This window comes from Fistularia commersonii, chromosome 17, assembly GCF_037954325.1.
Source record: "Fistularia commersonii isolate RoL2024-O1a breed Wild chromosome 17, RoL_Fcom_v1.0, whole genome shotgun sequence".
NCBI lineage: Eukaryota > Metazoa > Chordata > Actinopteri > Syngnathiformes > Fistulariidae > Fistularia > Fistularia commersonii.
Genome location: NC_141300.1, coordinates 3,831,658 through 3,855,425, shown reverse-complemented (window position 1 = coordinate 3,855,425; position 23,768 = coordinate 3,831,658). Strand labels below are relative to the sequence as shown.

Genomic DNA, 23,768 nt, shown 5'->3' with positions numbered 1-23,768 from the left:
TTTTGATCATGATAGTTACATATTATAAGTCACATAGATTGGCATGTTTATTTCACTTGTATATCGTTTCTTTACCAATACTGGATAGGCTGTTTTACATCATTTTGAAATTGAAATAAAACAGCAATGTGTCAAATCGTCCACTGGGTGTTGCTGTGTACTATATTGGTCAGCAGTGAAGTCACTCGGTCATTGACAACAAAACCAATTCTTTATTTCTTTTTTAATTCACTTACATTTCTATGTACACATTATACACGAATACAAAATTACCATGACATAAACAAATTAGTGCAGTTAATTATAACTCATGACTTTTGTGCAATACTGAACAATAGAATATGAACTCCTCACCAAAATTGACTTTTTTTTTCTTCCAACAGATCGTTTGACAGACTTAATTAACTTGTGCATTTTACTGATGAGCACTGTTGTGCATTGAGACATTTATTCATAATTAATTTACCAGCAGATTAAGAGTTATGAGCTGAATACCACACACACACACGCACACACACACGTTCTTTTTTTTTTTTACCCTGAAAATGAGTTCCAAAAAAACTTTCCACTGATTGAAGCAACCTTAAACAAATACACAAGTCACCCATTAGCCTTCAGCATTAGAAATTGCAAATCAAATTACGTGACAGAGTCCTTTGCTGTATTCACGACAACGTATACGGAATAAAGGTGATGAGACACTGTAAGTATGTATGAGGAATCACGGCACCTGACAAAGTTCCACAGTGTGAGATTTTGCACAATATGAATTAAGGTGGGCATGCCAGATTTAAAGCATTTTTTTGTTCTTAAAAATCACTCAACAATGGAAAAGCTTAAGAAATGTAGTGTTACTGCAAGACAATACAGTCGGTTAATAACTGTCTTTGTGTTACATCAAACACCTTGGTGTGCGAAGGGAGGTGAGGAGCAAGACAGCAGGCAAGCTTTCATTTATGAATGAAGAAAAACAAAATGCAGTTATCACAGTTTGACGATTAAATGTTTAGCGTTTAAAAGTTGTTTGAATAAGACTATGGGTTTTAATTTTCAAATTCTCCAATTTTATCTGAGAGAAGGAAAAAATCCTTAATATTCCATAACAACATGTGCTATAGAATGACAGTAGACAGTATAATAGTGTATTAATAACCAAGACTTGACACTTTTCTGCTGGTGTTACATCGTGAACCCGGCCTTACTGTGACACTAGTCTGATGTACATGTAAAAAAAAAATATTTGAAAGGCAACCATGCTAGGACTGACAAGTATGTTGTTCATTATTCATGATTAACATTCATTACATAATATACACACACACGCACACGCATATGAACACAGATACTGTGAATGTAAAAGGAGTGCATGCAGTGCTAATTGTTAAAAAAATTGAAATAAATGGGCATATGCGATGTCCATCATATTTGATAAAGTTATAAAGTGACACGAAAGACTGATATCTTAATGAGGCGAATGCTGAGAGATTTGACGATGCACTTCGACATTCAGATTCGGAGCAATTCTGAAGGCCATGGTGATTTCATGGCGCGTGAGTTGTAAAGGGTAGAACAATGATATGCAGTCAGAACTGTTAACAACAAGATTTTTTCTTGACCGAGCTGCTGCCAACCAGTTGGACAGTCCTCTCTCTCTCTTCGTCTTCTTGCTCTTTCAGATTTCTAAAATAAATAAATCAATAAAAAAAAAAAATTAAAAAGTGATATTCTGGGATGTCTCAGTGAAACGGACAGCATGAGCCACCAATATCTGATTATCATTTGATATTTTCATCTTCTTACACCGTAAGCATACATTATTGCGGAATTTGATTACGGAGCCACAAAATAGGAATTTCATCTTGTGGTGGTGCCACTTTGAGAGAAAATGTCCAATGTCTCACAGTAATTTTCCATATTTGTTTCTGCTATATGAACAAGATGAAAAGGAAAAACAGAAAAAATGTCTTGACCTGGACAAATGAAGCATGGACTCCATCACATTGAATCCAGTGCAGGCACTGCATTCATAAAAAGTTATTTGGCAGTCCTGAAGAAGAAAAACAACAACAAGAAAAAAAAAAAAAAGACTACAATTTAGTTTAGTTTTTTACTTTTACATTTCCATGCGTGTAACTCAACAGGAGAAACACAAAAGACAGACCTTGGCAAGCCTTTCACCCACTTCTTTGTCAACTTGTCTCTCATTCGCCTTGTCAGTTTTGTTTCCCAGGAGCATAATGGGTATGTCCTCCCCAGCGCTCTCCTGTGAGACGGAATCAATGTAGACTGAGGCAAACTCTACATCAGAGTGTTGTGCATGCTTCAAGAGCTCCCATGCCAGCTCCGCTCCCCAGAGCATGTATAACCTAACCACACTAGTATTGAACTTGACAAGCATAATTTTATTTTTGCATTCATTCATCACCTATACTACTTATCTCGCAGTCAGGGTTTCGCGGGGGCTGAAGCCTATCTCGGCTGTCATTGGCCGAGAGGAAGGGTTCACGCTGGACCAAATGGCAGTCCATCACAGGGCCACATATACAGACACACAATTGTTCACACGTTTCGGCATATTAGAGTCTTCAATCAACCTACTGCTACTTTTGGACTGAAACCAGGAGAAACCCATGCAGACACTGGAAAGAACATGCAGTATTTTCGATGAAAGAGCTGGGCAAAATCTAAGACGGTATTATTTGGCTGTTTCAGTGGAAACATAAGTGAATTAAAAATTTTCCAAATGTATGAGCCCTGACAGATTTGGTATTTTGCCCCCTTGTGTCTTCATATTGCTCATCAGCACCTAATTTGACAAAGGTGACATTGTGTATATACTGTGGAGAAAATGATCTCTCATGTTTAAATGCATGCCCATACCAAACTTTACTAAGCTCAGGAGGAAAACTGAATCAGATTAAAAAGGCCATTACCTTGACACTGGTCAGCCATCCTCTGACGGCTGTGAAGCTCAGGTCACATGTGATGTCATATATTATGATGACACCGTCAGCCTTGCGAAAGAATTGCTTGGTGATGCTTCGATACCTGATGTGTGTGTGTGTGTGTGAAGGAGAGGCAACATTGAAAATAACAAAAAGACTGAATTCTGACTTAAGATTAGACTTCTTACCTTTCCTGTCCTGCCGTATCCCACATCTGCAGGGCCACTTGGTTGTTGTCCACAATCAGTGTCTTCACACTGTAATCTATTCCTTTATATGCAAACAAGGCAGTTGTTAATATGCAAGTTCTTTGTCACATTAGTATTCTGGTAAAGCAAAGGGGACAACGCATTATTTTACCTTATTAAATATGTTGATTAACATGTTAATTACACAAGTAACTATTGAAAGAGGAATTTTTTTTAACTAGAAAATATAAACTTTTTCAGTGATGACCAGAGGATAATCAAGACAGATCTTTTGCTTGTAAAAGGCACTTAATTTCCATTCAGATTTAAAACCAGGCAGAACATTTAAATAACATAATAGGTAAAAGATGCAGCTAAAAGAACTAAAAATGAAATTAAATGTAAAAAAAAAAAAAAAAAAAAAAAAAAAAGACTAAAATTATGTTCCAGACTTTGAAATTGTTATTTTGGTCACTTTTTTTATTTTCATTAAATATCAGGAGATCTTAGTTCGGTGGCCTTCGGCCCCAGACCTCTTTTCAAGACCTGACAGTTCCATATTCATGCTTGTACATACCGACAGTAGCAGAGGTACCAGGGTGGAAGCTGTTGTCGCAAAAACGCTTGAGGAAGGACGTCTTCCCCACACTCGAGTTTCCCACCAGAACAATTTTGAAGAGTTGGTCAGGTGGCAAGGAAATTTCTTCTTCCTTCATATGAGAAAAAACTACTGATCCTTAGGGATGTTGTAGGAAGGTAACAAAAAATGCATGTACTGAAAAAAGTATTCTTAAGACAATGTTTTTCAACCTTTTTTGAGACTTTGCACATGTTTTTGGTGGAAAATCATCCCACAACACACCACCAAATGACAAATTATTTACAGGAATAATATTTTTTTGGATCAAACAGCTGAAATCAGTACAGTGGTCATTCACTGTCTTAACGGAGGGTTCAAACTAAATTGGGTTTAGGAGTGAGCGGTACATTTGCAAAGTAATACTTAATGTTTATAAAACACATATCCTTCATCAAGAAACACATCACTTCATATTGGCATGCAAAAAATTTTAGTATTTACATTTATGCTGGTCTCCTTGCCAACAGGCTGACCCCTTGGAGAGGTGGGTGTTTTCTCTCCATTTTCCCCTAACTGCTGCTGCTCAGAAGATGCACAGGGGAATATGTCGCTCATCACCAAGTCAATGTTGTCCTCATTCTCTGAGGCCTCCTTCCCCTCACTGTGTGGCTGAAGTATAGTTTTGGCCGGGGCCTGGCAGTCATTCTGCAGCAGGTACGGGAGGTGGTCCTCTTCTATAGAGATGATCCTCTGAAGGTAACCTCTCCCCACCTCAGGGCCAGAGGGCTGACATGAGCCATTGGCTAACATCTGTCTCACAGAGCTTGTGAATGGATCCTCCTCACCATCCATACTGCAGACATAATTAGCATGTGAAAGTAAGACTAAGGAGTACAATTACACAGAGTTCAAAACAACTTACCGCACATGCGGAGGCTTTTTTTTTTCCCAAATTTGAACTACTTTAGATCAAAATGCAGTATCATGTGGTGATTTTTACCTTTTAAAGATATGATTCCCCAAACTGGCATGACTGTGCCACAAAAGCGCTGCTTTTGCAGAGGTCTTTGGTTTCTACAAAATAAAGAAACTTTATTTTCTGTTTCTGAATGAAATTCTCATTTTGGAGGGACACTATGAACTCAATCGAGCAATTTCATGGCTGTTATCATAAATAGTACGTACTTGATAGCACATGTCTTTTTCATCACGTAAGTGTTTGTTCATTTCCCTGGAAGAAGACATTGAAGGCACAGTAAGAAAGTTTCATTGACCCGAACTGTTGAAACAACAGTTGTATTCCCTTGTTCCCAGGATAAAAAGTAAGACACATGTTGCTCTCACTGTGTGATAGAAAATGAGACTTGGTGCCGGAAATGCTGATATCAAACAACATCACTCTATTTTAACCAGCAATGTTTGTACACATTAAAATTTTGGACTCTACATAGTAGTGAGCCGTGTGAATTTTAGGATTGCAAAACTGAAACATCTTGCAACCACCGTATGCCAATGCCACAACACAAAAAAGCTAAATATTGAACAGTAACACATCGGAAATTGGGGTCAGGCAATGTGGTTAACCGTTTTTGTGCAGCACAAAATCTTTCATCTTTAAAATAGCCAATCGCACTTTGCAAAAGACAGCACAGTAATTGCAATATAGACAATCCCTGTAAATCTTGGTTCATATCCAGTTGTGTGGCGGCCTCATGCGCTTCTTTGATTGTATTTCCTGATCCATACCTCAGCAGGTCCAGCTGCTTGAGAAGGCCGGCTCGTTCGCGTTGCAGTCCCTCTGTAAGCCTATACATTTCCCTGCATCAAAAAAGAAATTTATATGCACCCACGAACATATAAGAAAAATAAAATAAAAGTTGAAGGGTGACTGTAATTCTGGCTTCCTACATCTCCTTCTCCTTGTTAAGGCGAGTGGACTGCTCATGAAGAAGACTCAGTTGCTCTTGAGACAGGATGAGCTCTTGACTCGTGTGCTCCAACTCCCTCGCTAAGCTGTCATTTGTCTGCTTGAGTTTTACATTCTCTACTTTGGTTACGTGTTGTTCACTGTGAAGCTCTTGGTATTCGTGCTCCAGCTGTAGACAGAAGCAATGAAGATGATGACATAAGTATATGCCATGCATTAGGTTTTATTCATTCAAGTGTATGTGAAGGGTGTTTTGTATTACAAGTGACTCAGTGACTCATTTTTACCAAAAAAGAAGGGTGGATAGAGTGAGAAAGCATAAAAGCTTCTGACAGGGAGGAAAAACAAACAATATGGTCTTTCCTTTCAACCAGAATCCCATTAACAGACATAATAGGAGTGACAAATGAACTTAAAGCTATTCTAAACGGTCTCAGAACAAGCATTCTCCACATGCATCTTGAAGAACAGTTATTAGGGGTCAATTATTAGAGTAATTAGACGTTTTAATAAACTGTGAGCGAAGGGCAACCCAAATATGGTGTTATCATTAACTCTGATCTTTAATTAGTCTCAAATGCTTGAAAACATTTAACCTTGCCACATTGGACCAATAAAATTACAATGAACTTCTGCGGCTATTCAACTCCGACACTGAAGAAGACAACAACTTTAATGGTTTTAGTGCGCAGGCGGATGATGAAGACAACGATTAGTTGGAGTAGGACTAAGCGGGGATAGAAAATGGATGGAGTTTTCATTTTAATATTTTTCCCAGTCGTGTTACAGGCACTGTTCAAAAAAAAAACATTCCAGCACGTATTTGGGGATGTTATCGTTATGTATTTAATTAAAAGTGAAAAAAAAAAAAATTCTGTGTAAAATCTTTCTGTGTAAATATCTCATTACAATTTGGATACCTGCAGCTTAAAGACAAGTGTGGCCTATATATGTACATATATATTTATTTTTAGCCGGTGTGGCTTATATTCAAGTGTGCTCAATAGTCCGGAAATGATGGTATATATTGTAGAAGCAATCAGGTACCCTTTGTGAACACACTTATTTGCCGAACTGATGGTGTGATTCTTTTCATGTAGATAGAATGTACAGGGGTAAAATACAAGTATAATTGAATTGAACACACTAGAGAAAACTTTCCCTCACCCGCTTCTGTTTTTGGAGCAGCTGCTCGAGATCTCTCTCCTTGCTGGTCAGTTGCAACTCTAGGTCTTGACTGCATGACAGAAACCTCTTATAGTCCTATAGTGAACATATAAAAAAGGGGAACGAAATTATTGATTTCACAAACAAATAAAAGTCAGTTACAATGACTATTAATGTAAGTAATGGCAACCTGCAGTAAAACTTGGTCTCTTTCCGTTTTTATTTGCTGCTCCATTTCTTCATAGAGGCGTTGGATCTCGACATCATGTGTTGCTGCTTTCCTGCACGCAGAAACTGATATAATACTGTACCAGACTTGGTAATGTATATATCACTCAAAACAAAATTAGGGGGAATGTAATGCCTACATTTATAACAAAACACATTGGTTCAGTAGTCAAGATTTTCATAAAAAATACATTTTATATCCATAATTACACTGAAATCTTACTATGTCAACAAAACAAAAGACACAACAGCCTTGCTTGTATATAGTCAAGCAAATATTCTTCACAAGATAGTTGAGAATATTTTAAGCCTTCCTTTTCCCAAAAATCGTCCTCGTCAACTTTAAAATAAAATACACCAAAGTGTTTCCTGACCTTTTAAGAGCGCTCTCCATCTCCCTCTTTTCCTGGTTAGCAACAGCAATCTGAGACGTCACTTGTGCTAGGAAGTCCTCGAAATTAGATAAAAGAGATGGTTCGTCCCGGCGCAGCTGAGCCCATAAACTGCGTACCTCAGCAGAACTGATGAGGCAGAAAGATTAAGGAGCAGGTGTAACATAGGAAAACATCAGCGCCCCTTTTGAATATTGACTACCTCACTGAGTAATTTAAAATTCTTTGTTATTAAAAAGTAAATGGAAATAATGAATTGAAAACAAGAGGAATAGGTTTAAAGTCTAACAAAGCTTAGTTGAGATTATGGTGGTTATATTGAGAAGAAGCAAGACAGCTATGATTGGTGTAATGGTTCGTCACATGTACTATTACATTTCTGCTTGTTTGTTGTTATTTTTAGTTAGTGTGTATCTGTCAGTTTACTTGCACCATTCTCCAGCCAAGAAAAACGCTTCAAAAATAAACAATATATTTTCATTGAACACTTCTATCGGTTTTGGAATAGTAGCTGCAGCATTGTTTTGAAACCAAAGTGGTAATGTGGTTAGTAAAGTCAAATAAATATTCTTAAAACTTGTTCATGGTTATAAATACATCTTCTTTGCCGAATGAGATCAATACAAGTTAGTTCTGCACAAAATGATCTGACTTGAAATGCCATGCTTGGTCTTTCAGTCTGGTAGGCACAGGCCAATGTGATGAGAATCTGGCATCCACTTCCTCTATTTCTTTTTAAAAGATATGATTCTTTTACGGTGACTCGCTTCATGCACTTTCAGGCTGAGATCTTGACTAGATGTTGACGAAATGTCAATATTAGTTAGAGTGGCCATTTTTTTTTTTTTTTTACTTTAACTGAAAAGCTGGCTCATTTTGCATCAGTGTCAAACATCTTTACTTAGATTCCATAACCCTTTATGTCCCAATTTTTCATCTTTAGTGTTTTAAACACAAGTGTGTCAGTCACGGAACGTTGGATTTGTCAAAGAGGACCATATAGAGGTGCTAAACAACACAAAATTTTGTCTGATTTTTACTTTGCACAGTTGAACATAGTTTCAGACAAAATTATTAACGTTACTTAAAAGAGATCTTTGGAACATGTAGAAATATGAAGCTGATGTGAAGGTGCAGGTTGTAATCAAGCAGTCTAAATCAAACACGATACTCACTCTTCAAAGATGTGGTCGGCTCCAAGATTCTCCATTAGAGTGCAAAAATATTTATCTTCGTCATCCTCTGATGCTGACAGGTTCTCCTCCCATTGGGACTGATATAGCACTTCTGGTTTACAGGGCGTTATGTCCCCCACATCTGTTACCGGACTTGACTGGCCGTACAAAAACTCACCTGGAAAAATTAAAACATGAGGTGGACAATCAAAATTATCCAAACACTACTATTAATAGCATCTGTACTATTACTTGTAATGTCTGGAGAACATACTGAAACCAGTTGAGAATTCCTCCAGGGTGAGATATCCATTGCTGTCAGAGTCAAGGGAATCAAAAACATTCTCCAGCTCCTCTGCACTGAGTGGGAGCTCACCATTCAGCCTCTGTGTCGAAAAGACCAATGCAGTTGAAATTGGCAAGGAGGAACGATCAGTTGTATCAACTACAATTCTTCTACTTGAGACTTCTAAGGACAAGCATTGGTGATGTGCCACAGAGCAGTTACTGGTCCTTTTCTCTGTTAATTTAACCCTGTAGTTTACAGTGGCTAAGGAATGCAAGTAAGGATACCTGTCTTGAGATTAATATAGCTAGAAAAAGCCAGAGGCATATTCTTGACAAATACAGAGTCACAGATACTGAGCTGACATTAGCAGCTGGCATTTTCCCTGTGCAGATACTGTGCATTCTTCAATGATTGACCATTGGCCAGCTCCAACTGCAAAGTACTGTTGAGAGTATTTCCCACAATATTTTAAACAAAGTGGTTTTGGGATAAATGGAGGATGATAGTAAACCAATCAAATTACTTATCCAAGAGTTATAATGTCCCCCAAAACCTTGCAATTGATGTGCCTACTGTTTGTTGTTGTTGTTATTGTTTGTATTTGTTTCTACACAGAAGCACAACTCTATAAACAACTTGGATTTCAAACCATGCTCACACAGTTGAACTGTTGTTCCTGGGGGGGCAGCAGATAGCCGAGCTGTCTGACAAACAGATGCGAGTGAACAGTCATGAAGCAGCTAATGGATGGCCAAGTGAGGATCAACCAAAGAAAACTCCCCAGGAAGTACAAGGTCTGGTCTTACCAGTTCACCCTCTATATGAGGATGATGTGGTTCATGAAAATGAGTGAGATCTTCTCATCCACCAAAAGATGGACAGAAAAGCCAATTCACTCATCCAAAAGTGGTTGGGGCTGCCATGGTACCTATCCGAAACAGGCCTCTTTGAGCAGAACACACTGCAACTGCCAATGCAATTCATCAGTGGGGGCTGCATGAAAGAGAAGACCAGGCTGGTTCTGAAGCTAAGGAAGTCCACTGATCAGTCAGTAAGGAATACAAACACCAAGATTCTAATGGTCCTGAAGTGGAATGCCAAAACTGACGTTTAATGGGCTGTTGGCAGGTTTCAACATCAACAGATTGTTAGCAGAGTCCAGGCAGGATAAACAGGACTTGGAGTTGTCAACCGGAAAATCAGTTTGCCAGACTTGTGGAAGATGCCACAGGCAAGGCTTAGCTTCCTCATTTGTGCAACCTGGACATACTTCCCTGCCCCCGTAACTTCCACTAGTGGTTCGGGAGTGAGGAATGTTGTTACCTCTGCCATGCCCATGATGCAAGCCTCCTGAATTTCCTGTCAGGCCGCAAAATCGTGCTCTCTCAGGGGCCCAACAGATGGCACCATGATCAGATCCTGGAGGTGCTCCAGGTTTTGGAGAGGTGTCGTCAAGACAACAAAAAGAGTTATCGCAGATAGAGAGCAACATCAACAGAAGTGGGAAATGAGGGTTGACCTTAACAGGACACTTGAGTTCCCCTCAGAGATCACCACCACATCTCTACACCTGACATTGTTTGGTCCACCAATGCAAGGTCAGCATACCTCATAAAACTCACAATTCCACAAGAGGATGGGATTGAGGCTGCCTTAAAGCAACAAAAAGGCAAAAATAAGCTGAGCCGGCTGCCAAATGTTGGGAAGCTGGAAGACCACCATTTACCCTGTTGAGATGGGATGCTAAAGGGTTTGTGGGGCTGTCAACCACGCACATCTTGAGGGATGCAGGAGTGACCAAAGGAAGGCTAAAGAATGCAGTTATAGAGCCGGCAGAGGAGCCAGGGATCTATGGACAGCTGACCTATGGACACTGGAGGAGGTGCACAGGCAGAGATGCCCGTCAACAATTATCACCTACCTGTTCATTTACTGACTGAAACCCTTCATACAATTCATGGGCGGGACAAGGAAGGGACCTTTACTGAGCCATTGAACAGTTGCTCGTGTAAAGTTGTTATCTGGGTGGTACATATCCCTTATGTCAGCAAAACAAAAAGATGTAGAGTCTGCCTGTTAGTCAAATAAATAGGATTGGTGTCCTACGCACCATCTAATTTCAAATCAGCCATCATCGGCACCATATCAAAGCTTCCCTTCTATGTATTAATATTCTTTGGTGCAAGAGCCCATGAGTGCTTCATCAAAGGGTAAGAGACAGCAGGGATGAATATCTGAGGGGCAAGTGAATCTGCACAATAATGTGAGAAGGGGGGTTGATCACAAAGGGCCTATGTGGTTCTCTGTGCTGGGGCTCTTATCGCATTTCCCCTTTCAGCATCTTTTATGCAGCTTTGAATACAGTGCAAAGGTTCAGACCATGTCCATCATTAAGGAACGCACAGGCTGTCCATTCAATAAAGGATTTTTGATTAATAAGAGTTATCTGATTATGATTTTAAAAACTCGACTGTGATATTCCGGTCATATTAGACTCTAAATAAGCCTTATGCAAAGTTGAACACACACGATTACTGGATCTGGCTCAACTCTCACTTATACCATGTATTGAATATCAAGCAAATTTAATTTGTAATTGGTGATATTCTACCTTTCCAAAAACTGTTTCTCACTAAAACTGTTTCTCATTAACTGTTGGGGAGAAATTTGCCTGTATTTGCTGATATTAAAATATGTCAATTGCATTTTTAATTTGATATACTTTGAGTTTCAATCAGATAACTAGCTCAACACCAATGATAAATATACATATGACATTGACATTTTGTTGTTTGTGGATTGTTCAGTAAATTTGACATATATTTTGTTGTTTTGAACATAGTTTTTTGACATTTTGGTGTCTCCAAGCTTTGAATACATATAAACAAACACGAATATATGTGATTTATTTTTTAATTAATCTATCTATTTTCAAGAGCTGTGAAAAAAGTGCTTTCTGCTCAATAGGTTTCATGGGAAGTGAGGTCTAGTTTACTTTTAGATGTCCCATGACGATATGGAACTGTCAACATTGGACCATATAAGCTTGTTGTGTAAGACTTTGAAATAGGCCACAAAATGCTCTCATTTAAATGCAAATACATCTGTCACAGTAAGATCCAAGATCCACTATCTCAAAACTGCTGCTACACAAAATTTAACATTCGTCGTAAACATTTACAATAAATTACTGTCACTTTATCAATTAGATGTAAATGAGTTGAAACGTGCAAATTGAAATAAATTAAAAACTTTTACATTAAAATAGTGTCCTACATCTGCCCAAAATTTTAGCTACCCCACCTGCATATCACGTCGGTTGATAAATCCTTTGTTCTCGATGTCACAAAGCTGGAAAAACTCGTGTGTTTTCTCCAAGATGGTGTTTTGTCCCACATGCCCATTTTCACACTTCTCTCTCTCACATTCTTCCACCGCTCTATCACTCCCTTGCCTTTGCAGAACACATGGGGATAGTATTGTGGTTGTAGTGCTACTGACAGCTGGAGCATCAGGAGCAATGAAAGCTTCCATGCTGAACTGACTGAATTTAAGCAAAGTCCCCGTCCTTCATATGAGCTAGGTGTGGAAAAGAGTCACAAGAGAACTTGCACATCAGGTGGCTCGGCATCAGAGGCTTTCATTGATGTTGCACACTGTCATCTCTTAGCAACCTTTAATTAGTCAGTAAAACCTGAAACGAAATAACAAGAGCATTTTGAGTGTCATCATTTACAAATGAATACAATCATTAATAACCCAATATGCACTCCATACAATCAAATACATTTGAGAAGAGTAACCTATAAAAAGCTACAGTTGGTTGTTATTATTGGCTCTTATTTCTAAACTCATCAAAACAATAGATGGATTTTTTCCCCCCTCTGTTTTTGCCTCCTGACTCATTTCGAAATGTACCACTGAAAAGACCACAACTTGTCTTCTTCAATTCAAGGAAGCTGGTCTTCACCGTTACTAATGTGAGTTGACAAGAAATGTTAGACCACAACCACACAGAAAGTTGCAGAATGAAGGTGACGTAAGATGAGGATCCGTCCTACCAGGAGATATTGAGTGACATGCCATATTTTGTGTGCCTTCATGCAGGGTACAGGCCAAACCGCATTGATTTGGAAGATGGCATTTCAGAGGGGGATAGCATTGGACATTGACTCGCTCAATTTATGAACATTTATTTATGCTGCTGTCTGAAAACAGCAGCAAAGCTTTGGGTCTGATGGGGGACAGCTAATAAAGTGAATTACATGTAGGGGAAAAAAAAAAACAAATAATAAAATTAATGATCAATAAATAAAAAAAAAGGCTATCTCCCTCATGTCTTACAGAGTTTGACATTTATCAAATTTAGTTAAAGTTATCTGATCAAAATTTTTGTTCATATGTTCTTGTTTTCTTGGCAACTGTACTTGAATTTCTGTTTCTGAAGAAGCCTCTCAAAAGAGGTGAAATGTCTTCAAAGGGAAGAAATTCAAGTCTAGTGCAAGAAAAAAGAATATGATAAGACTAAACCGTGACCTGGGTGACAGAGAACCTCCAGAGACATATCGGACTAAAACTTTACAAATTTGATTACATAGGCCTCAACATTGTGCAACATCCTACATGACAACTCACGAGTCACAAACGCCTAAGGCACAAGGCAATGCACAAGTTTAAGGGAGGAAATAAGAAAAGGAACTTCAGTACAATGGTGTTTGGAAAGAGCAATGTAGCGTCCGTTTCTAAACAGACTTTCCATGATACGGTCTCATATCAACAGGGTATTCCATTGGCCAAAATCCAGAAAAAGGTTTATGTTACAATTTCCAAGCGCTTGCATGTCACAGACTTTCACTAAGCCAGGGAAACACAATGGTTTTACCCAAAAAGGTCTGATGTTTGAAATCAAATTTTCAGCGTGAGAAGAATACGGGTGAGGTGTATATAGGGTCCCAATATGGGTGAGATGCATCCTACTTTACTTGCACTTCCTAGTGGAATAAAATAACCAAGAGGATTTCTTTTCTAGCTTCAGTAGAATAACAAATGGTAAAGTTCCACATACGTTTCACGAAGATTCACGAAGCTTTTAAAGCTGTACCTGCTGTAACCTTATCTTGTCCATTATTGCGCATAAACAGCTGGTACAGTACGAATGGTTGTAGCGTCTAAATATAAGTTCACAACGAAGTAAGGCTTTTGTTTTTAAAGCACTGGTGTCACTGGAAAAAAAGCAACATTTTATCTGCAACAGTTATTGAATAGGTTACCAGCATTTAAGTGCGCATAAGGAGTAGTGGTGGTACGAAGCTCACAGACAGCGTCATAATAGACCACATAATCTCTTCAAAGATAATCATGAGAATTTACTCTTTGTGAATTCACATGAAGTGTCAATTTCAGCAGATTTGACATTTAAGAGCTCATGTCAGTTAAAATTTCTGGGGGGTTTTGAACTTCGATCATTTAAAAGGCATTTTCCAATTGAGTTGCAATGTCATGATGAACACTCAAAACATCATATCTGATGATCAACATTGTTATCAACTCTCCAAAAAGACAAAGGACAGAACTTACTGTATTTGTTTGAGTTAGCAGCACCTGCTCAATAAGAGCGGGTTGTAACTGAGAGAAAGACAAAAGAAAGAAAAAAAAACAAAAAAAACAAACACGTGTAGGTCAGTAACGTGGTTTCCTTCCTGATATGTGGTTCTTTCTTCTTTTACGTAATCTCCATTCCACTTGTAAAGTGTATTTTGCTTGTATTTAGAAGATAAACATTTCGACGACCAGTAAACACTTCTAGGTTATGCGCCGGGACCACTTCGGTATTGTAAACGCCGACGTATAAATTAGTACAAATTGTTTGCAGGTGTGATTGAACTTACGTGCTGTGAGTAACAGAGGACAAGGAAAAAGTAGATACTTACGAAAGGTAACTGTTTGGAGGACTTTGCTGACTTGGTCGGTTATCGGTATCTTGTTGACTTCTCCATTTAAAGTGTCAACAGTGTGTGATGGAACGGGCGCTGCGGTGACCTGGCAGACTCACGGGGAGGGGCTAAAAAGCTGGTCGGATGGTTGCCATGGCAACACCAACCCGGAAGTTCAGACCACAGTCCCGATTTTCCGCTCTGGCGAAACACGTGTTTTTCTTCTGTTTTGGATTGTTCTTACTCTACGTACTCTTAAATGGGAAGGTGAAGGATAAACTCAGGAAAGGCATATTACAAGAATAAGTATATCAGTAAAATTAATAATAATAATATATTATATTTTTAACTTTATTTGTTAAGAAAAGAAAAAAAATGTGTGCATGTGTGTGGTCAATGATTTGTGTATGAAATCCAGAGAGACGCCAGACTGAGAATTGTTTAGAGATGTTAGTGAATATTTTGGTAAAAGGATGCTGAGCGTGGTGGTGTCAGACAGGGGGTCAAGAGGCAGACGAAAGCGAAGATTAATTGATGTATCGGGAGAGGATATGAAAAAAGTTAAGATGGTGTGAGAGAAGAGGATACAGAGAATAGACTTTGATGGAGAGTACAAATATGTATATTATGGCCCTTTAAGTGACTGGCAGGGTGAATTGTGGGTGCAGAATAAGTAGAATATATCTATACATACATATGTATTTGTGTTTAAGCTGAACATCTTGTGAAAGATAAACACGTACATCCACTGTCCAGTTAGGGACTGGTGCTGGATTAAAAGTAAGTTGACTAAATAAAGATTTGAAAAATAAATTGCACAACAAGAGTGATCCAAAAAGATTTATTTTAAAATTTATTTTACAAAGAGTACAGAAGAGTACAGGGGGCTTTCTGTGTCATACTTGCATGTTCTCCACATGTCTGTGTGGTTTTCTTCAAGGTTCTCCAGTATCCTCCTACAGCCCAAAGTTTGTAAACTGCCCAGATGTGTGAATGACAGAGTGACTGATTGTTGATCGAACTGGGGTCCACGGAGGATCCTGCCTTTCCCCCAGTGACAGCTTGGATGGGCTCCAGCATCCCCACAACCCTTTGCAGGATAAGAGGTAGATAATGAATAGTTGCTATGTCTTTAATGCACACAATGTCTTTTGCAACATAATCATTTTCAGCCATGTGACTAAACATAGATTTTCATTGCCAGAGACTGGTACCAGAAGTCATTTCTAAGCATTTCAAAGGATTGTGCATCTCTAAGCAAGGTACTGTTAATTATGATGTTCTTCATTATGGATCTGAAATATTTACTACACTAATGTATTTGCGCTGAATTATCAATCCTGTTTCATAATAATCTTGTTTCAAAAAAGCCTAGAAAACGAAACAAAAAACATGTGTTTTTCAGTAGAAGGCAAATGTATTTCACAACCATACATAGGAATTGCATTCAGTGTATGAATTCTAAAAGGTTTGTTGTAAATCCGTACTGGTTTAAAATGTATCATACTTTATTCTCTGCATTTAACCCATTATGGATGAGCCATGAGCAGTGGACATGCCGTCAAGCAGCACCAGGGGCGTAGTTAGGGGTTTAGCGTCTTACTCAACAACACTTTGACACACTAGGAGGGGGTGGGAATCGAACCAGGAATGTTTAGATCGCTTTATGCCCACCCTCCCAAGTATTTGGTATTACCTAGTCTTCTTCTTCTTCTTCTTCTTTCGGCTTTTCCCGTCCTAGTATTAGTATTATTTCTCTATATGTGGTTTTGAGTGTGATACTGTTTTTATTTCATATATTCTGGCAGCACAAAGAGAAACTAAGACAAGTCAAAGAAATTGAGCGAGTTGTGAATCATAAGGGCAGTGTTATTTTCTAGTACCAAATATCAGAAGTACTCTGAAACTGTGTTGCAATTACAATTTGTATCAGATGAGGGCAGTATTGTACTTGTTTTGGTTTTATTTGGATTTGCAATATTTTTCATTGTAAAAGGGGGGCACTCATGATCTGGTGTTTTACTGAAGATAAAATTTTCGGCATAAACTCAACAACGTACTGCATCAGATTCTATACTCTCCATTGGGACAGATGTGTTCTAAAATAATAGCAGAGATGAGCGAGACCTGGCTTGCGTGTCTAATTTACAGCAGTGCTCTGCTATACCATAAAATGCATGCTACACTGCACAGCAGCCAAACAGATGTAAAAACACTTTCCCAGGCCATGACTGTCACTGGTTCCCCCTTCAAGGACAGAAGCTGAATAGATGTTCCATCCTACATGTGGAGAGAGGACTTTAGCTGGATCCCCTTCCAGTTGATTTTGAATGGCTGATTTACAGCAAACAGATGCATGCGAGGCATTGCTCAGCCAGACTTTTTTTGCATTGGGACAAGCTGAGAAATGATCAATGAAGTAGCACTGGTTGCATGGTGGTATGTGGATGTTTTCAATCGTGCTATAATTGACATAATTTACATTCACTGTCTGTGGAATTTAAACTCACTCATCTATCTCTAGCGCTGATTGTCAGCAGTGATACACACATTAACTATTATAGGGTGATTTCTATGGAAGTCGGTGGAGAGGTGGAGCATGGGCCAAAAAAGTAAATCCATGTCATTTTGGAGCAGATCTTGGATGTTTTTTTTGGGTCTGTTTTAAATGTATTTTATTAACAAATGGAATCAATAACCTTAATCTTCCACTCATTCAAGCAGCACTAAAGAAGCTCCTGTGATGAGAGATAATGATCTCTTGGCATTTTCAGCAATTGTCCTTGATTCAACCATTCTTGCCTAACCGTGATTGGAAGTTTTCCCACATATTGCATATGCTTTAGAAAGAAACTCAGACAATCAATGAAACAATGTACCGTGATGATTTCAGAGCAATATCTAACAATCTGGATCTTCTCGTCTTTTTTTTTTCATAATTCATAATTCATTCCTATCTCTTCATATAGATAAACCATATCCAAGCCAAATACTGTAGTAGGAAACTCTGAAATCAATGTTCATCCAATTGATTTATGTACAAAGAGCACTTTCTGTGCCCAGAAAAAAGAGAGCTTCCCAGTTGTCTCCTCTGACACTGGTGCCTGGATACTCTTCAACAGGATAGCCTGGGACTACAGAAGTAAGCCGAGAAACAGGGAAGAGATACTAAGAGGGTATGAAAAGCGGGTATCGCAATACTGCTTTGGTTTTGGGGCCATGTTTGGAAGGACTGATGTCACACTTGGAGTGTATTGGGGAGTGTGTGGTTGGGTCTTGAAGACATCTGTAGCATTGCCTCAGTGGTCATGCAGTGCCTTCTAGATCATGCAATGCAGCTGCAATCAGAGATATGCCAGTCAGTACGCTGGGGAAGATCCCACAGGCCAAATTGATGTGCCCCGTTCTGTGACTTTTTTAAATTATTCTCAACCCCTTTTTTGTCTCGGCATCATATTTGAAAAAGAGTTTGCATCACGCCTGTTTAGTATTCCTTCTCTGCAGATATAAAGACATAGAAGCTTTATGAGAGGACATTACACCACTGCACCAATGCAGTTGGAATAAATAAATGAAAACCTATAAGTGCCTTCATTTCAGAATCAATATGCCTATTAAACTATCAAAGGTGATTGATAACACTGAATTAGTGCAAGTCTCCAGCTCAGCGCCTGCCAACCTAATTTGTAGCTTAAAGATTCACATCAGTGGGCCTTGGATGTGGTGATAATGTGTATTGTGGTTAATTTATCACTGTTGAGTCAGTATTACTGTAACATATATGCATACATACTGCAATAATGATGTTCATTCAAAAGATCATTTGAAAACTGTCTGCGTTTTCATGAAAAAGTGTTGTTTTTAATATATAAATGTCATGGGGTGATTTCAAGTGAAAAATGTTGGTTTGTTTTTTGAACGGATTTTGTAGTTCAGCCACAGCAGTTTGTTTTTACAGCCAAGTGCAACAAGGTAAAGAGCCTAACTCAGAAGCAAATCCATTTTTCATGCTGTGCTGAGATGCTGAAAGTAATGTACAATCTGAGGTGCACTCTGAGGTTGCAGCGATGGTTCTCATGCAGTCATGACTCAGACAGAAACCTGGTTCCTTTCAGTGTGCCTTGCAAGGGCCGGAAGCTGCTGCTATTGCCTGATATGTAGTGTTATTGTGCAATACAAAAAGCTTATGCAAAACAGGATGGTTTGTGTTACACCGAGGACCACAGACCTCATGTGCGAAAAGCCTCGAAGGATACCATTGATGCCTTACCAGAGCATAATTTCTGCTGATTCCCATGGTGACCACTGCAAAGTCTATGCAACCTGTGTTATAATGAATTTTGCTTAAGGATTTCCATTTATTTTTTAAACTGGATTAATTCCAAATTTGCATCTCTGTGTCATCAGTAGACTATTCATAAACTGCCAATATGAGCAGAGTCAATGTATTAACATATGCAATAACATTTAAATTTCAAAATGTTCCCTTATTCCTCCCCTTCAATCCATATGATAAAAGTTTATTACGGCGCGGTAAATTTATAATCTGGAGTATCAGGTCGCTTTCCTGATAGGTAGGCTTTTTTTGTTTTAACTTAATCTGTGCTGTTTTTTTTAAATACTTAATTTGGCTCAAATGTATGACATAACTCTATTTATATACCAAAAGAAAAACCCACACTTCTGAGAATAAGAGTGAGTGATATATATTCACATCATGCGCTGACTACATACTATGCTTAGCTCATTTACATTGAGACCGTTTTGTCAAAGATTTTCTATTACCTATGTAATGGGACTTATTGTAAAATGTCACGTGGGAACTAGACTTTGTTAATTCCTTCGGATGTTTTTTTCGCTCATCCAAGAGGCTTATTATCTTCTGACAATGGGGAGTTTCAGGTATTTAAGCACAAACAAGTAGGCCAACCCCAAAGAAAGATGTCAACCCCTGCACCCAATGAGAGTGAAAGGTTTCTTGACACCTCATGTTGCAGGTTTGGTCACCTGAGTGAAGCAACAAATGGGGCTCATTTGTGGTCAGTTGTGGGTTGTTGGCCCACTCCATCATTATATGAGTTGTTAGGGTTCCATGACAAGCATACGTGGATGTTGATCTACTGTAGTATTTCAAGTTCAACAAGAATTGCTTCTTTAACCCGTCTTCCAAAGCAACTGTCCTCACTGGGCGATATGCCGAATTTACGGTCTTGAAAACCATGGCTCGTGCTTTTTAGATGTAGATGCACTCCTGAGTAGATTTGCTGGTTCTCCTTTTTGTGCAGTGGTTGGCTCTTCCAGTGTCTGTGCATTTGTTGCTACATCAAACACTGTTATGACAATCTCAGGATTATGTCAGGATATGTCATTCCATGTTTCAAAGTTTCTTCAAGGCTTCAAGTGTCAGGGAGATGATGACAATTCTTCATGAGTTGCTTCCTCTGGTTTTTGCTGATAAATGCATGCCCACTTATGTCTTTTTCTTCCTTTTTTCCTCCCCTAGAAGTTGTTGGAAAATTCAGTCCTGATGATGGAGGGTACTAATGATCAATAATTTGTGTTCTAGAGCTTAGCAAGATTCATTGTTTATCAATATTAAGGATTCCTGTCATCTGTGATGTATACACAGCCCATGAATGATAGTTAGTTCTATGTAATATTAATTTAAGTAATCCTGATATTATTGCCTAGTGTACTGATGTCATCATGGTCACTACATGCCAATTCACATTATCATTGTAGTGATAACTGTACATTGTTGTTATTCAGTCTGCGGGAGATCAAAAATATAAATTCTTAAATAAAGACGCAATAGATTTATCAGTAACTTAAATGATATAGTTGATGCAAAATGTGTACAATAGACTATGTCTTATGTCTACTAAATTTTTGAAACCCTTCAAATAAGTGACGTACCATGAGATTATTTTTTTTTTTTTGTGCTGTGAAAATAATAGTCCATAAGTCAGCATCTTTATGGGCCAAATAATGATACATAACAATGCAATGATGCATTTGATACATGTTTTGATCTCACGACTCCTATTAACACAGAGAGACTGTTGAGGGATACCTTCCAGCATCCTGACATAGATATCTGATTAAACACTAATTCACATCAGACTAATTTTCAAAAGTAGATTTCAAATACCACAAATTCAGCAGTTATTCTATTTCCTCAAACTATTTTCATCATATTCTAACATAGCATAGGGGTTATTAGTGTAGTAAGCAACTTTCATAATAAGAGACTGATAGAAGCCCCAGGGCAATAATAAGCATGCCCTCACACCTTGGGATTCACTGGAATGTGCAACATCGATCGGTTGAATATTTTTCAAACTTTAAGGTGAAAAGACTAGCTCTGATTATCCAACATATACGTCATTTGTAAGATGGTGGGATGCATTAGGAAACAAGCAAACACTTATGTGCTTGAAGGATGATGGCGTATCTGTGCGATTCAATCCAAAAGTCCAGCTAAAGCAGGTCCAATGACATTGTGATTCTGACAGTCACTAGTCTTAATTTGTTGTACAGGAGGCTGCTTATCTGCGGACCAGCTGGGGTGTCCTTGCAAACCACAGTCCACCTCTGTACTTTCAACGGGCACATCGGTCTCAGAAATGGACCACAGAGCTCCGAGAGAGTGAGTCCCATTTTGATTATTTGTAATATTTTTATTATTTTTACGATGAAGGTAGCCAAGTGTATGTGCATCTTTGAGCTGATCATTTTTTTAATTTAGATGAAATACTAATAAGAAATAAATATATAATTTCAGTAGGGCCATTGCACAACCATCTATAGAAATTATTACCCTGGAGTACTGAATTTTGCTTAAAATCCTTGCTTTTCCTTTAACTAGCATAAGCACAAAGGCATGTATTCTACCTTGAAACAGTATTCTGAAGGGCTCACATACAACATCAGATTAGATAACCTAATGAATTGTTTATATTTTAAAGTTGCATAAAGTCATGTTGGTGTCTGAAAAACTACTGTCAACATTCTTAACACAGCCCAGTCCGGCTGAGAGCTGTAGCTTCCTGAAGGGATCAAAAGGCTTCATATTCAATATATAGCATCTTTTCCACAGCCACAGTCCTTCTGATTATTATCATCATAGATTTTGTGTCACTCCTCCTGCCAAAAAACTTTGCTATACCTCATTTTGAGAGTCTGTAAATTGTAGAGCACAGTACACATCGCTCAGTAGCACATGAACCAGCTGTCTTTGGGTGTGGGTGTGTGCGTGTGGGGGGGTTAAAACAGCTCCGACTTGTGGGATTTACAGGGTGAGTTATGAAGTGCAGAGGTCGTTTTTAATGGATACACCTGACTTTTTTCGTTGCCATTATTATAATGTATTCATGGGGCGTCACAAGGACTGTATCTCTGACATTGTCAGGCAAACCAATGATACAGTGACAGCAGACCTCCCACCTCTCAACACTGCTAAGTGGGTGCTGCCATCTCCTTGGGTGGCACTGCTGTAAATGCTCAAGCCTGAAGACCAACGCCGCAGCATTGAGAGCCATGTTATTTGGCAAGGCTCCCTGAAGGCCACAGCATCATGGCAAGCCAAAAAATGTTTCATAACATCACCCAAGGCTGAGCTGAGTGTTAAATATGCAGCAGCTTGTTATTATAATAATTGTAAGTAAAGGTTAAATACTTGGATTTATGGGTGTTGAATATCAGTTCTTGCAGTGTCAGTTGTGCAACATGAATATTGTGGCACTGCAATATAATTTGCTTTCAAGCAAAAGAAGCGGAAATTACTATAAATTATATAATCTAGTCTATGTTTTAACGCTGCACAGGATTTGGTACATCTACATCATATACAGGTATATCTAAATAGGATGTATTCAACAGTTATTTTTTTGCATCCGATTCCTTTAAATTCAAATCAGCAGAGTTTAAACTCCAAAAATTAGCTGGATGACTTTGATAATGATGTATTTGTTTATTGGGAACAAGGCATTCTTGTTAATCCCTATTACAGATTTTCTGTGTCTTGAAGTTGTCACACAATGCTGAAGCAAATGGGTGTCATTCCAATCCGGTTCATAAATTTTAGTTAGTTGATTTTTTTTGTCAGCTCACAAGAATCTCTAAACTTTTTGTTCTATCTCTAAACCTTTGTAGATCTGTGACAGCTCACAGATGCTGTGAATTTTTTTCTTTTGTTGTGCAGTCTCAATCATAACACAACGGATTGGGACTTCAATGCAGTTGTTGCAAGTCTCTCTGTGCCGTTCCAAATATCACATCTGGAATAAGGCAGATTGTAAAGGACCTGAACCCAGCCCAATTCCGTTGGATTGTAAATGTCTTAATTTCATAATAATGAAAAACATGTACTTTGATGTGAGAAAGCCTTATTTTTGGAGTTTAATTAAAAGAAACATTTGAATTACCAATGCGTCAGTCTAATATCCAGAACTTTGAATAACAGATCCAGAAGACTAAAATCCCTTCACAATGAACAAAATTGTTTTAAAATGACATAAAAACTTGATTTATTATAGATCATGATATTAAATATCCATCCATCCATCGCCTTCCGCTCATCTTGCACTCAGGGTCGTGGGGAATGCTGGAGGCTATCCCAGCTGTCATCAAGCAAGAGCCAGGGTAAACCCTAGACTGGTCGCCAATTGCAATAGGGGCAATTTTCCCAGTTTTTTTTTTTTTTTTTTTTCAAATTAACCTGCGGCATGTTTTTGGACTGTGGAAGGAAATCAGAGAACCCGGACAGAAAGGTCCCCTCGTTGGCTGCCCCAAATACAGGGAAGATAAAATGTTATTGGAAGGGGAATGATGAGAAACCATGGCTATCAGTTTGTTACCAATTTATGTGTGTTGCATTTTCTTCCTGCTGTACTGATCAGTGTCAAAAGTGAAAACAACATGGAGTGAAAGATTTATAGAGCAT

General features: G+C 38.5%; 1 protein-coding gene and 1 long non-coding RNA gene across 4 annotated transcripts; one reads left to right on the top strand and one right to left on the bottom strand.

Annotated features, from left to right (window-relative positions):
* Positions 1 to 211: 211 nt before the first annotated feature.
* cracr2aa (calcium release activated channel regulator 2Aa) lies at positions 212 to 14,918 on the bottom strand. Of its 3 annotated transcripts, none has more exons than XM_086163696.1 (19): positions 14,822 to 14,918; positions 12,437 to 12,585; positions 12,195 to 12,345; positions 8,877 to 8,988; positions 8,603 to 8,780; positions 7,410 to 7,556; positions 6,998 to 7,088; positions 6,808 to 6,903; positions 5,622 to 5,809; positions 5,460 to 5,531; positions 4,899 to 4,944; positions 4,714 to 4,787; positions 4,215 to 4,566; positions 3,711 to 3,843; positions 3,134 to 3,215; positions 2,934 to 3,048; positions 2,162 to 2,263; positions 1,971 to 2,047; positions 212 to 1,680 (listed from the first exon to the last, which is right to left on the bottom strand). In XM_086163696.1, exons 3-19 carry the CDS (start codon positions 12,198 to 12,200, stop codon positions 1,593 to 1,595), a joined length of 1,959 nt encoding a protein of 652 aa, XP_086019822.1. In that variant the 5' UTR covers positions 12,201 to 12,345; positions 12,437 to 12,585; positions 14,822 to 14,918; the 3' UTR covers positions 212 to 1,592. The 3 variants fall into 3 exon arrangements, with proteins under 3 accessions (XP_086019822.1, XP_086019821.1, XP_086019820.1); XM_086163695.1 differs by adding an exon at positions 14,469 to 14,516 and having other exon boundaries at positions 12,195 to 12,585; positions 14,822 to 14,893; XM_086163694.1 differs by having other exon boundaries at positions 12,195 to 12,585.
* Positions 14,919 to 16,043: 1,125 nt separating this feature from the next.
* On the top strand, positions 16,044 to 22,283 carry LOC147224806 (uncharacterized). Its single transcript, XR_015107392.1, has 3 exons — positions 16,044 to 16,086; positions 21,365 to 21,473; positions 22,236 to 22,283. It is a non-coding gene; the product is annotated as an uncharacterized LOC147224806 (long non-coding RNA).
* The last annotated feature ends 1,485 nt before the right edge of the window (positions 22,284 to 23,768 follow it).

Bases quoted from the DNA above. Each gene is read 5' to 3' on its own strand.
- cracr2aa (XM_086163694.1), bottom strand. From the start codon at position 12,425: ATGGAAGCTTTCATTGCTCCTGATGCTCCAGCTGTCAGTAGCACTACA. The intron at 7,089-7,409 runs GTCAGGAAACAC...TTCTGCGTGCAG, and splicing joins ATGGAGAGCGCTCTTAAAAG to GAAAGCAGCAACACATGATG. The intron at 6,904-6,997 runs GTTGCCATTACT...TGTTCACTATAG, and splicing joins GAGACCAAGTTTTACTGCAG to GACTATAAGAGGTTTCTGTC.